Here is a 15,551-nt window from a genome sequence, read left to right on the forward strand (position 1 = left end):
AAGGCGGTAATTCTGCAGTCAATATGAGTTAAACAGGAATTCTGAAAACCTGGGGACAGCTCTTGCTATTGTTCCTTACAAACCTCCCTGTACAAAGCCCATGTATGTCTATATATATTTTAGTAGGTTAATTTTCAACACTTCAGCAAGCACTTTTCCATCTTCTTGAAAACCTTCCGGAAATATCAATAGAACTATCAGTTATGAAGAAGTTGATATCGGGAGTCAGTAAATGAAAAATAGAATAAAAATGCAAACTAGGGATGCATTTAGAAGAACCAAAGCTTCACAAGATTTTCCTCTCCCTAGTTGATGCAGACAAACCAACAGATTGTCTTTCTGTCAGGCAAATCCTGATGGAGATAAATGTAAAGGCTGGAGTGCAGGCCTAATTTCTACACACAAGCTGCAACCAGACCATGGATTTATGCTTCAAGGCAACCAGATTTCTCCTTGTGTACACTTAAACACTGCTGTTGCACTCAGTCCATCTTGTTTAAACGCCTTTAAAACCAAACACGGGCTCTGCCCCCTCCCCCTCGCCTCCTAATTATATACTTTTTTGTTTGAAGAAGCAAGCCCTTTATTGCTCATAATTTCAGCTATCACTTGCTTGGGCACCTTCTGCAGATCAATAGCACGTAGTTAAGTGGATGAAAAGGCTAAATGTGATTGTCATTTGCAATGCAAGGTTGTGAGTTTTTCCCCCCTTAAGCTTTACAGCATTGCACTAGGGTTTCATTTTAGAATACGAAATTCCCGTTCCAGGTACACAGCAGCTGCACATTCAAAGCCTTTTGTCTTAAATTAAATATCTGTCATTTTTTAAGGCCAGAATACTGGCATAGGTTATAATAAAAACCAGCGTCCAACCTGCAATTTTACAGATTCCATTGCTGGTGGCCATACATCTTTGATGGCAAAACTACATTGGTTGTAGCGCCATAAAATCAATAAATATTAACCTTTTCTGACACTTTCTGCACGGCTGCTTTATCAGTTGCTGTCAGGTGATAGAACAGGCAGTGATGTACTGTATTTTTCAGCTAAGAATCCATACCAAACTAAGAAATCAATGCAGATTAACAAGCCTTTAAATACAAAAATTGCCAATGAAATTTTGGTTCTATATGATATAAACTAAACCAAAACATGATACTACAGAATAATAAATTTGTCACATATACTTTTAGCAATGTATGAAATACAAATACAATATCTTTATGGCAAAATAAGTGTGCTTGAATACCATAGGTGAAATAAATTTGGTTTTATTTTTCATGACATATCTAATACAGATCCCATCTTACAAAATTAAATGCCTACCCAATTAGACAAATCCCATCTCTGCATACCACTTAGAAACTCACAGTCCTTACTTTGCTGAAAGACTTTCATAACAATTCGGTACACTTCAAACTCCATTTCTAAATGACGAAAGCAAAAGATAAAAGTTTACTGGAAAGTGAAAATATGCAATTTAATTTATCGTCTATCTCATATAACTGGAACAATAACCGCATTTAGTTCTAAGCATCTTAGAAGCCTAGGGCCTTTAATTATTGGAAAACATCTTGCTCCCTACAATCCACGCTGCAGCAGAGTATAGCATTTCGGCGTAACAACATCCAGACTGATAACTTGGACTGGCTCTATTTCTCCCTATTCTCATCACGGTTGTTTCTTCTACCTAACACTGTACTTCCTTACCAGAGCTTTAGAAATTGTGCTTATTTATATGTAATTCTTCTGAAAAAAAAATAAAAATAATTAAAATATGGAGTAGACAGATAGCATGGGCTTTCCAAAACACTTCAGGCTTCTTAAAAACTACTGCAATACCCAAAAGCTTGGAATACATGTTCTAAACATTCTGCAAATATAGAACCAGGTAGTAAATAAGTGAACGATGCTGGCAAGGGCTAATATGGGTCTATTTATGTTCAAAAATTCTTGAAAAATAAGGACTGTAATTTGGTTTCTTTCAGCCTATATAGCCAAAGTCTATTAGAAATTATTTTATCTGTCATTTTTAAATTTACTTTCATGCATTTTTCTAGCGATGTAGGTACATGTACAATTACTTTCTCCTGGCTGAAAGAGACAGTACATGAAATACCAATGTAAAGTAGTAAACAAAAATACAGATATTAATGTTCACCATTATTTAGACATGCATGTCTTGTGAAGCCAGGGACACAACAGCATTTGGAAAAATGGAACTGCTTTGAGAGATATAATGTAACTTTATGTAAACAATAGATAACTTCAAATGCACTGAGAGCTTTAACAACACACACTTTAAATTTTAAACTGTAGTACAACTTTACATTTGCTCTTTCTTTGTATAGCATCTATATTTTTACATTATCCAAAAGATCTATTTCTGTCAGTCATTATCGGGAGCAATCGGATTGAAATTCTACACTGATTTTCTTCAGAAAATATTGGCAAAAAATACTTTAATCATCCCAGTTTACCTATTAATCCTAACATGAAAGGAAGGCATGTAGTTTCAAAATTCTGGTCAGGTTAAAAAACAAACAAACAAACAAACAAAAAAACAACAAAAAAACAGGTTTTACTTTAAGCAAAGACAAAGCCTACAGACTTAGAACATTTTGTCAGAATTCCAAAGATGCCTTAAAGTGTCCCATGGGGATGTCAGACAAAAGCATTATTTTTGCATATGGCACAGCAGACTCACCACATAAAGCAGGCACTAACACTACAAATAGACGGCCTTTAGGTTGTGAGCCACTTAGTACAGCTGCACAGCCACCTATCAAAACCCACTTCATGCTCAAATCTGAATCCCTTGTGCAAAATCACAACCCCCTAAATCAATTTTTTGTTTCCGGTTTTAGTGAGAAGATGGCAACAATGCTAAAGTACTTTCTGAAGGAGTCATCCCAGTCTCTCTTCTCAACTTTCCCAAGATCCTCAGAAACCTTACAATGCTCAGACCGTCTTATAACCATTTACTCTTTCTGTAACTGAACACTTAGCTAGTATCTCTCCTGACCAAATCTTTCTGCAATTGGTGCCTCTCCTCTACTCTGCTCTTAGAAGTTTTCTGAAGTTATCTGAATTTCAGATATATATCCTGAATCTAAAATCAATGTTAAATTAAAAACATTTCCCTAAAAACTTGATATCCCCTGAGATAACTAGATAACCCGGGTTTTATCTTTCTCTTGCTATCAAAAGATGATTTCATTTCAGTAGTTCCCTCTGGATGCTATTACTTCAAAGTAGACAAGTTCTAAATCTTCTACAAACTGTGTTCTGAAAGCCGTTATCTGCTGCTACTTCTTAGACTAAGAAGTACCATTCTGGCAAGATACAAAACAGGTACATAGCTCAGAGTGCCATGCACTAGTTTTCTTAAAGTTTTTTTATAAGTACGTTGATCACCTCTGCAACCCCATAATATACCCACAGTATATAGCAACCAACTCTTTCTTTTAGCTACAATACAATGACCACTAATGAAAAACTCCGCCAGTAAAAATAACCTAAGCTTCTGAAATGTTATTTAAGCAGTAACCGATTGTGTCCTTCAAGTGTCTGAAAAGTTCCCTTAAATATGCTGGAGAAACCCATCCAGAAGCTTTGCCTCCCAATACTTCTCCGGTACTTCTCACAGCCCAGCCACTGGAAGGATGCCTCTGTAACCCAGCAGTGCCTTTGCTCCAGCCCTGTGGATCTGAACCACTGATCTGTGTTATCGGAAGCCCAAAATTATCATTTGTTTTCAGGTTCCCATGAAATCTATTTGAAAGTTGCATTCACTTTAAGGTTCCTTTACACTATCAGAGAACATTAGATGAAAATCAGCCTGTTAAGGGCTCAGAGAAGGAAAACATCCGTATTAAATCTGTAGCAGTTTTAGTACAGCCCATTTCTTTGACATTAGATATTGATGAGCATGCACTCTTTCCAATAAATGCAAGACTTGCATAAAATATCTTAAATTCAGAAGATGTACTTTTTATCTTCCCATTTAGAACAAGGGTTTCCCCACTAACTGACCCGCTGGGAGTTAAGAGATATGATATCTGCCTCCATGGTTTTTTGACATGATACAAGAATTATAGAGTCGGCATGCGATGTATTTATATGAGATATAGTTTCATATTATGCGCTTATATGTTCACCAAGAAAGAGAAGCAATCTTTCTTCTGTGAGACTTCTACCTATCTTCATTTCCTTTAGTGCAAACAGTTATAGACAAGCTCCTCTTTGAACTGATAATTTTTTAGAGGTCATTCAGCCCATAATTTCAGGTCCTAGTCACTATCCTGATGGTCCTTCTTAGGAAATTGGACCCAGTGGGAACGTTTTTTCCTTCTGCTTAGTCTATGGGTCAGCATTTTCCTTCCCTTGTACTTCTTAATTCCCTTAAGTGGCAATTATTTAAGGCACAGTTAGAGAAGGTGCAATCTACATTCATCCAATAAAACCTAAATATTAAAAAGGACAGAAAAATCCAGCATGGTTACTAAGGATATATGGGAGAGCATTTAGCATTTGAAAGGTACCAAAGATCTGGTAAATGAAAAGATGGGAAAAATTATGAAGAACTATTGGAAGTAAAATAGAAATTAGAAGAAGTACAAAAGAACACGTGTACCAGACAGACAAGGCATCCTACTTGCAAAAGGTCAAGATCCAAGATGCCAAGTCAAGAAATTAATGGAATGTCGGTGCAGCATACATTGGATCAATGAAAGCAAACAAAAAGAAAGCCCAAAAGAAATTTTAAAAATCAGCATGGAATGCCAATGATTTGTGATTCATTGGAGCAATTATTGTTGAGGGCTCTTCTCCTCACTAATGACCTGAGCTAGTAAAGCACCAAGTACTTGATTCAATCCTTCCATACCTAACATTACCCACATACATTTAAACATTTTTATGATTGCTGAATTATTTGGTATTATTTGTGCCGATTTGTGTAGTAACCAAATTATGTGTGATACCCAAATACAACATTTCTGAAATTTAATAAATAAATAAATACATACATACATACATAAATTGAGACGATGTCTAGCAAGTGAATCAAAAGAGACTTACAAATATTAGTCCTTTATCACTCTTTCAGGACAGGTTGTTGAGATGTTGGTAGTATCTCGTAAGTAGAAAATTTAAGTGTCCTCTAAATAAAGTATAGCTACAGGGAAAAAGGCCTATAGGTCATATTTTGCCTATTATGTAGGCAAAATACACTCTGCTATGTGGTTATACTGAGATAAAGTGCACGCCCAGGTCTCAGAAGCACTCTTAGTTCAAGTCGCCAAGTAATGCAATAATTTGTTCATAATAGGGATGACAATGATGTGATAATTATGTATAGGTATTTATTATACCATTAATATGTATGAGTATATAAAATTACAACACATTTTAAGTCAACATTTTCATATTCTCCTGCAAGTTGCCTCTTACACCTTAAGTTTACTTTGATAAACAAAAATTTTTAACCGCCTCATATTTCTTAGTACTCCAGTATAACTTCCCTGGATGATACACTAAGAGATTTACTCTTAAAAGAGCTTCTGCTAATATGAAAAGAACTTAAATTTTCTGGTTGTAGGATAATCTAGACATTTTAAAATATGCTGAATGACTCCTATACAGTATAGATCTTTACTTTTTAATCCTTATGTAAGGTTCATCGTTATTTTTTGTTTCAGAAGGTTTTCTGATGAACCTGGTATCCTGTTTTCTGTGTTTACCTCAGAATTGTACATCTCTCTCTATGTAAACATATATATACACATTGATATTTGAATACTATTATTTCCTTTTATTATTTCTATTTACCAAATACCAGTATGCATATATATTTTCTAGAAAAATTCAATATTTTGCCTTTCTAGGATGTGCTGTCTCATCTGAAGGGACTTCTACTTCTGTACTTTAATATTTCAGCCTTGCTTTAAAACTTTTATGTTAGGATATCCTATTTTTAGCACCAAATAGCCAATAATATGTCTCATGTTCTTCATGAAGGATGTATTATCTATTAGTGTAATGAAGTAATGCCTTGAAGTAAGATTACCTTCTTTTCATCGGTGAATGTGACATCCTTGCAAAGGCAACAGTCTTGGTGAATACCAGCAATATGTGGCTAACACCACAATGCACTGGATTGCAAGTAATTTGCAGAGCAGTTGCCTGTCTGATGATCTTTTGAGGACAGATACAAAGCATTAGAACTCAACAGCAATTTTGAAAACTGATGAGGATTTCTGTTTTGGCCAGTGTGGCATAGCTGCCTTCCAGGTCAGATGTCTGGGTCCTCTCCCATGGAAACCAGCATGGCACAGAAGGACAGAAGGACAGAAAAGCAGCTATGTGCCAGCAAAGTGTGCTTGCACCAGACTATTTGTTTAGACATAGCAAAAGAGATTCAAACTGCTCGGGACAGTCCCTCAGAAAGGAACATGGGGTTGGAAATCGCCAGCACAGTGGGACGTGAGCAGGCAGGCAGTGAACAGAGTACCAGATGACAACTACAAATGTCATTTGTGCTATAGAGTATGAAAAACACTTGCACAATGACTCTTCAGCAGAGCACCAACTTTTCTGATGGAAAAATGGTGCACAATATGACAGACATTACATCTCTGCTGATCAGATGCATTAGGAGAAGTTCCAGACTTTGGTCTAGGCACTATTTTCCTTTTCCTTAAAACTATATTTTGAACGTTTTTTTCTTTAGTGAAATTCGTGGCCTTCGCTCTCATCTGAGGATACCATCCACTTAATGGAACACAACTACGTTAACGGTGGTATTTTTTCCATGTTAGATGATGTAATATTTGCATCAAAGTATCTCAACACCCTTTTTCTTGTCACTCAGCAGCAATATAAGCTGACTGTTCAGGAAAAGCAGCTAAGGAACTATGAAAGGAGTACCTAAGGTCTTCAACAGCAGGAGCAAAAGCTACATATTACACAAGAAGAGAAGATACTTTTACAACCTCACATCTTTCTTCATAGCTCACTACCTGGAAAGGACCAACTTTACAGTCACGACCGCCCAGATAAAGACACTGCCTACAGAAGCTCCCTTGGCATATGAAGCCTTCTAATAGAAGACAGATATAAAAATAATCAAATGACTTACGTTTTAACTTTTTTTTTTTTTTTTAATGTCGATTAATTTTTCCTGAAACACAATAATACATAATCTACATTGGTTATAAGGAACCTAGCTTTCTCCTTTACAAACAGAAAATCATTTATACTAGGTTTTATTTCAAGCACACACTAAAATTATTATTCTTCACAAAAGAGGAAAGGGAGTGTCTGCCAATCAACATGACATGCTATTGAAAGACTGGCACTAATAGCTATGACAAGAGCAAACCTGTTTGAAGCAGAGCTGCTGCTTTTTTTTTTTAAGTACACCAGCCATCAAAAATAATGTTTTATCTGACTAGAAACCCAAGCAATATTCCTGCAGAAAAAAAATCCTTCTACCTGATTTGCCTGTATCTAGCAATGACAGATTCTTAATATTGTTTTAAATTACAGCATTTAAAGCATATTTTATTTAAATTGTGATAAAGACTAAGAGCAAAACTATACCAAGAAAAAGTTTAATATGCTTGCAAATAAAATTGTGTATCCATTCTTTGGAGGCTTTATTTAAAGTATCATATACAAGTTTGCATAGGTGCTTAACTGACTTGGATTTAATTACTTCACTAATAAATAGCATTCACTGAATTTATATTTTTGTAGTATGATGAATTCAGAGAGTATAATAGTAAACAGAGATTTTCAATTTTGATTTTTTCTATTTTTTTTCAACTTTGTATTTTCTACTGAATAGTCAGAAGCTGTAAAAGAAAAAGGACAAAGAGAAAGAAAGGAAAAAATTAAGAGCAGAAAGCGCGAGGATACTGGTATAATTGCTATATTATCGGGTTATGTGTGTGCAATTCACATTCTGAATAAGTCTGCAGTTTCCACTCGGTAATACAGTTATACCTTGATAAAATCACATAATAGATCACACCATAACTTTTAGCAATCAATTTTTTCTCTTAATAATTTGATAAATGTAGCTGTCAAGTGGGATAAAGATCACAATTTTATTTAGGATTAACTATTTGAACTTTCAGAATTCCGTTCATGAATATTGCAACTGTTACAACTGATAGCATCACAATTTGGTCCCTTGTTGATGATGTAATCAGGCTGCAGTTTGCTAGTAAAGACTGCTTTCTGGAAAGCTAAAGAAACTCAAACAGAAAAGTGTGGAGGGCACAGACTTTTGAAAACTGCACTTCAAAAAAGTTCAGAAAAATATATTTCAAACTGATGCATAAAAGGAACTTTGCTGTAAACTCTTCTTGATGTCTGGAAAGAGCTTAAACATCCCCTAACTCTGTTCTCGTAAACTAAAAAAGAAAAAAAAGTAGGATGTAGGCCTGGTTTACTGCACAGGTGATTAACTGCTTTGTTGTTGTTGTTGTTGATTTCAGACCTCAGGATCTAATAACACAGCAAGGAGACTGACCAATAAAACAGCAGAATTTCATAAGGATTCTTCTAACACCTCTTAAAAATATAAATAGATAGATAGATAGATGGATAGATAGACAGATAGATAGATAGACTGATAGATAGATAGACAGATAGATAGACAGATAGATAGATATCCCTACGTATTTTAGAAAGAATTTAATGACATATCAGAAAGGCAGGGGTACCTCTAGCTGGGCACAGATATCTGAGGCTCAGAGAGTACCATTTCAGTGTTGGCAATGGGAATGTCATCTCCAGGAGAAAGAACACCTGGGGGGGGACTTACACGTTCCCTCAGCTACCTCTACTACCACAACACCGAAGCACTTTAGATCCACAGGCACAACCATTACCTAGGAGCAGTAGATCAACAGTGTTTTAAGATTTAAGAGCAGAAGGGACCATTAGATAATTGTCTGACTTTTGGTATATCAAAGCCCCTTAAATTACATTTAATTAGTTTTGCAGTGTGCCCAGCAACCTTGGGCCTTCCTTCAAACCTATCTTCCAAAAAGACATCCAGTCTTCTTAACGCTTAAAGTAGTGGAATGGGGACAATTTCTTCTGCTAGTTGCTGCCAGAGCTCAATTGACTTTGTATTTAAGTGTTTGCACCTTGTTTCCTATTTCAATTTGTCTGACTACGCATTCAGTAACTGATTTTTCTTAGGCTTTTCTCAGCTAGATTAGGAGTAGCTCACGTCTGATATTTTCTCCCTGTGAAGCAACCCATACACTATAATCAAGTGCCTATCTATCATTTTGGTCATGAATTATGTAACTCTTCATGAGCACTAAGCCTTCAATCACCACGTAGGCAGCAAACTGCCAAAACATGATCGTCACGATCTTTGTTCTGTGGATGCCCAACCCCAGAGGCACCTATAATTTTCACGGAGGCACAGGCGCACTACAGCTCTGCTCCCAAGCACGCCCCACAACAGGGCTGTGCAGTGAGGGGAACCAGCTCGTGCTTTCCTGCTTTCCTTTCTGCCAGGAGCCATAGGGGCAAGCGATCCTCCGCTCCCACCAGCTCCAAGTGTGGCAGACACTCAGAGCACGCTGGATAATTGGAGTCCCTCACAAGCAAGATATGGCTTTCAAAGGAAGAATGGACTTACCAAAGAAAACGATAAATTGATCTGCCTTTCCTTAATTTTTAAAAAGATTTCCAAGAAATAGTTAATGACTGCTAATTCTAAATTAGTAAAACTACCTCCAAATTTTCTGTTCAATGTCTTAAGCAGTTCCCGAATCACATAACTGGGTATTGTGAAACCATTTTTAAGCAAAAGCCTTTTGCCTTGAACTACATAGGCACTGCATCCATTTTGCACTGTCCTGGGTCTGGCTGGGATGTTAACTGTCCCTTACAGTGCCGCGCTCTGCACTTGTAGCTAGAACAGCAGTGGTATCATACCGGTGCTGTGTCTGCTGCTGAGAAGTGCTGGCACAGCATCAGGACTCTCTCTGACCCTCCTAGGGCGTGGGCAAAAAAGTGAGAAAGAAACATCACCAGGGCAGCTGACCTAACCCAACCAAAGGGATATTCCATACCATATGATGTCACACTCAGCAATAAAAGGTGGAAAAAGGAAGAGGAGGGGAGTGGTGGGCTCTCGTTGAGAAAACGTCTGTCCTCCTCCTGAACACCGGCTACGTGCGTTGAGGCCCTGCTTCAAGGACGTGGTCAAGCATCGCTCATTTGTGGATAGTGGAGAGTAATTTATTTCCTCTGCACTTCCACATAGCCTTTACTTGTTTTGTTTTGTTATTCCCTTTCCCCCTCCCTCTTCCCCTTTCCCTTTTTTCCCTTTAGTTGAATTGTTAATATTTCCTTAATATTTTTTTTTCCTTTAATTAAATTATCCTTATCTCATCCCGTGAGTTGTTTTTTTCCTTTACTTCTTCCCCTCCTCATCTGAGGAGGGGGAGTGAGAGAGCGGTTGTGGTGTTCAGCTGCCTAGCACGATAAAACCACCACATGCACAAGGGGAAACTCAGACAGAGACCAAGCCCACTGCATCAATAACACACACAAAAAAAGGGTTATTCCAACTTCCCAGAGTGGCACTCATTCTTGGACATCATGTTCACTTCTAACAGTGCAGCACAGAAATAATGATACAGAAAAAAGCAATATCATCGTGTAACTTCCAACATGATCAAGAAAACAATAATTAGCAAACTGCTCCTCTTCTCTCCAAAGAGCTTTTTGCCTTACAGCCAGTTTAGTATCCACACAAGACTACTACGCACACAGTGAGATGCCATGGTCTCCGTAGCTAGTGGAATAATGGAGATGTCAATCCATAGATATTATTCTCTTTGGATATAAATAATGCATCATAATAGTATCATAATGCTTATAAGACAAGAGCTCCTAAATGGTGAGCATTTAGTTCAAACTGAAATTATCACTATCAAGCGATGCTGTTCCAAAGCAGACAAAAAGCACTGAGAAAAACAGCTGGAGTACTGATCCCTTTCAGCTTCTACCACAGGAACTGGCCATTCTCCTGTCCCACCTGTCAAAGCATTCAGGTTCAGTTAAACTCATTATTGAGATGTAGCGTCAACTGGGAGAAAAAAAAACAACAAACAACAACACCTCCAAGAAACTTGGAAATGTAATGCATATCCAAAGATTTCTTCAGCTTACTCTGTACTAGTTTTGTCATAAAGACAAGTCCATGCTGCGCAACTCAGAAAAATTTTGTTTATCAATTAATCTAACTTTAAAAAAAAAATCACCAAACTGGCGGTCATCAACATGATATAACAATTCACTCACTGTATTAATTTTGCATTTTTAAGGACAAATATTCAGATTCGCACATTTCAAACAAGAATAATATGAGTAGTTTCCATTATCAATTGCTAAAGAAAGCCGAACAGAAATTCATATTACTTCAAAGACTTTGAATTAGAAATCCAACTGATAATCTCAGTTTCAGAGATGAGAAAGAAACTTGATTTGAACTCCCAGACACATCTGAAAGGCATCCCACAGCTCCACTCTTGGTGGGCTGTGATGGAGGAATTTCTGACTGGTCCTGGGAAGTGGCTGGGAAGGGGCGGGAGTTGGTGTCCATTTCTGCCACTGATGAGACTTATTCTATTTCTATTCTGCTTGCAGAAGCAGAAGGGGGGCTTTCCCATGACAAAGCAATATTAGAACACAAAAGAAAGACAAATATGTTTAAGCTAAAAAATTGATCTTGTATGACGCTTTCATACTCCTATCATCCTCACAGGTTCTAAGTCGTGTTGTGGATTCTCTGTGGGTATCAGCAATGACCAACAAGCAATCAGTAACCATGAGCTAGACATAGAACAAATCTTATTTTGATAAGGAATGTTAGCCAGGGCACAGGAGTTATCCCCTCATCCCTCTGAAAACCTTCTCTAGAATCTTTAACTCACGGATGGCCAGCAGTCAGAAATGGATTGAACAGAAGAAAAGAAAAACCCTTTAACTTAATTCTGATGTAAATGCACAGTTATCACCTAGGTCCTGCTTTAAGAGTGTTTCTTCCTGAAAGGAAAATACAGTATTGCCATTTTAGCGATGGGATTATGCGAATAATATTTCAACATGCTTTTGTTGTGTACCAGTTGTAGGCTACCACAGCAATAACGAGGTGACAACCCATTCTTTCTAGAGTGTACAGAACCCTCTTTAGTGTAAGGGGATTTCTCCAGGATAAGAATTAATGTATTAAAATATAGGTACCATTAGAATACAACACATGGCAGTTTTCCTGTGTTGCCAAGACAAGCAAGTTGAATAGTTTTAACCACATTATGCTGAAATGAGAAATTCTTTTACTTAGATATGGAGCCTTGAACAAACAATGTGAAAACTTACACAGATTTTGTAATTTTAGAAAAATGCTCGTGGTTCTACCAGTGTAACCTCTTTCATGCATGAATAATGTATATTTGTCTATTGAAAGCATTCTAATTCTTCATGTTATTTTATGTGGGATTATTGCAGTTAAAACCCAGCAGTGTCTGGATTTAAGATCTGAGTTCAATATCCATTCACGTTAGTCAGGACTATGGTGAAATGTGATCAGCTTTCTGACCTATTTTGAAATTGGTATTCCGCCAACTAGCATTTTGTTTGCACATCCAGATATTATCCACCATATGCTGACATGACATGATGATTGGTTCCAAAATGAAGTGGAATACTTGGCAAATAGAAATATATGGTACAAATAATACACTGCCTCTAGTCAGGAAAGCAAGCAGTCATTCTGAGAAGACTGAAAGGTTTTAAAATAGCTTGACTGCAACACTGCAACACTGCATAGTGCTGAATGAAAACTCTCTAGGTCATCCTTTTCACAGGTATGTGACTCTCAAAAATTACAGGATCGATTCCTTATAGAAGATTCAAATCTGACAACAGTACGAATAGTAGGACTTCAATAGAAGATTAATTTGCATCTTAGGGAGGATTTGGCCCACATAGCTTCTTCCTCCTCTGGATTCCCAAACTCTTTCTTCTTACCATCTGTTCTTTGTTCCCTCTGCTCTGACTTGTCTTCCCTTCCAGTGATGTCTAAGTTATCTGCCTCTCCTGAATTAAGATCACATTTCATTTAAGCTCCAGTCTACGCTTGTATTATTTCTCCTAAACTCTTTCCACTGAACTCTTTTCTCCTGTCCTGATGTTCCAACTATACTTCTGCCTTCTATTCTGAACTTTAAAATCCCTGCAATAAAAATTATCTACTTCCTAAACAGAGCACATCCCCAGCTTTTTTTTTTTTCTTTTAGTTCCTGTTTCTAAAGCAATTATTTTTGTTCTGCATTCCTCCAGTGATTTTAATGTCTGTGCTCTCTAATGTACAAGCCTCAAAACATACATGCAAGTTATTGACGGATCTCTGCTGTTCTATATTTTAATGCTAATCATTGTTTCGCTGTAATGAAATTTTTAAAGGAGTACATTCATTTGATAGTGAATTTGCTCAGGAATTTTATTTTTCTGCTCTTGGAGGAATGGGGTGGGTAAAGAAATTTAATACAAATGTTTGAAAAATATATTTCTCTACAAAAGTTTAACTAAATTTCAAAATGAAGCATCTAAATAGCATGTGTTTCAGATGTTTAAGCATTAAACTGCAAACTGATGAAACCTGAATGGATCTCAGTGCTTGACACATAACCTTCACCCCTTATGAAAACTTGAAGAGGACTAAGCCCATTTCAAAATCATGTTCTTCTTCAGAATAAATGATAGTAACATAACAGCTAGCTTTCTTATTGCAATCATTTCAGCATGCTCACCTAGAAAAGTGAAGAATTTGAAAGCAAATGGAAGAATGACCTTACCAGCATGTAAGTACGCCAGATCGGGATTTTCAATGTCTGGGTGTAGTTCTTTCAAGTGGTTACGAAACTCCACGGGGATATTGGTTCCATAGTCACATTTAGGACAGTTATACATTTTCACTCCTTCATGCTTTCCTGTATGCAAGATATGTTTACGGATGTTTTCAGCACAGTTAGACCTAAAAAGCAATAAATAAAAAATGAAAAATAAAAAGAAGGTATATAATAATTTATTCAATACTAGTCATTCAAGATCTGGCTGAAAATAAAATAAAATACAGCGTTATAACAGAAAATGGGTATCCATTGCTCATTCTTCACTACCTGCCTGAGTTTGCTTAAGTTTTGTATAGAAGTTCTCTGCATGAAGGTTCCTGTTTCAGGTTAACTGAGCCATGCATCTGAACCAGAAGCATTTAAAAACGAATGGTTTTCACATTTGCAAAAGCCTTATCATTCTTATTTTTCTGGATGGTAGTCAGTGACAGACAGACATTAAGCAAAACTCTTTAACTTACCAAAACAGATCTTCATTTAACATTCTTACAGCTAGGTCTTGAATAAACTCTGCTTCAGAAATGCACAGATGCCTATAATGTTCACAAAAGTGTTCAGGTGAACTTTCCTCCACAGTTCCTAGACTCCAGAGGAGCTGTTGCAAATGATTTTTGTAAGGATATTCCATCAACTCTTATCTCATCTTATTAACTGTTATTAGAAAGGAGAAGTGAGCCAGTCAAGTTTACACCTTTTAGAAAATATGCACAGATTCTGATCTATACCTGAAATACGGCTGTTGTGCTACATGGGCATTTTCATATAAAAAAGTCAGAACACATATACATTTTTAAGCACTTCAGGGAAAGTGCTTCAAGGAAAGTCATAATATTTCTGAAAAAAAATAAATAGAAAAATAACTTACATTTGCTTTATCCACCGAGAGATCCATGACGTGACAGTATTTTTTAAATTCCAGTATTGAAAGTTTTGCAGTATCATTCCAATATTATTTTGTACTAGAATTTCCCACTTACTCAAAGTATGCAATGAAATCCATATACAATATATTGTTTTTTCATTTATTTCAAGCTGAAATAGCTAATGATTATTCTTGAACTAAAATAATGGATGGTGTAGAACCATTTCTTTTGTAGACTTTCTTAGTACTCTATGCTATTAATGTTGTTACACTAAGAACATTAATCCAGCTTAACTGAAAGAAGTACAAGCACTCAAGTGAAATATATAAATGCACGGTACTTCAAAAATACCCGTGTAAGACAAGGGTAGTACTTTGAGCAACTGTTTGCTTTCTCACCACTGTTACAAATATCACCATAACAAGCACCTAAAAAAAGGACCCCCAAAATAAACTGGATGTAGCAGCTTGAAGTTCTGTTGGAGTGCCTATCTCTCCCTTGGAGATGGTCATAGTAAAGATGATAACTGCCTTACGGTGCTGCCAAAGCTCACCCTCTGTCACGTCCATCTGCTATATACCAGTATAATGATCAGACTCCTAAGAATGTCAGAGAAGACACTTATGTTCACTGAAAAATATGGGAAATATTGGTCCTCAGCATCTTTCAGGATTCAGCCCTAAAAAAAATTACAGTGCTCATAAATGTTGTTAAAGTGAAACATGTATTTTAT

General features: G+C 36.7%; 1 protein-coding gene across 2 annotated transcripts in view; it reads right to left on the reverse strand.

Annotated features, from left to right (window-relative positions):
- Positions 1 to 15,551, reverse strand: part of ZNF407 (zinc finger protein 407) — a 336,175-nt gene that overhangs the window by 83,831 nt on the left and 236,793 nt on the right. For both annotated transcript variants that reach the window (XM_035317944.1, XM_035317943.1), the window contains exon 8: positions 13,899 to 14,077. In XM_035317944.1, coding sequence (XP_035173835.1) covers positions 13,899 to 14,077 — 179 coding nt within the window. The remainder of the gene's footprint in view (positions 1 to 13,898; positions 14,078 to 15,551) is intronic.

Source organism: Oxyura jamaicensis, chromosome 2 (genome assembly GCF_011077185.1).
Source record: "Oxyura jamaicensis isolate SHBP4307 breed ruddy duck chromosome 2, BPBGC_Ojam_1.0, whole genome shotgun sequence".
Classification (NCBI taxonomy): Eukaryota; Metazoa; Chordata; class Aves; order Anseriformes; family Anatidae; genus Oxyura; species Oxyura jamaicensis.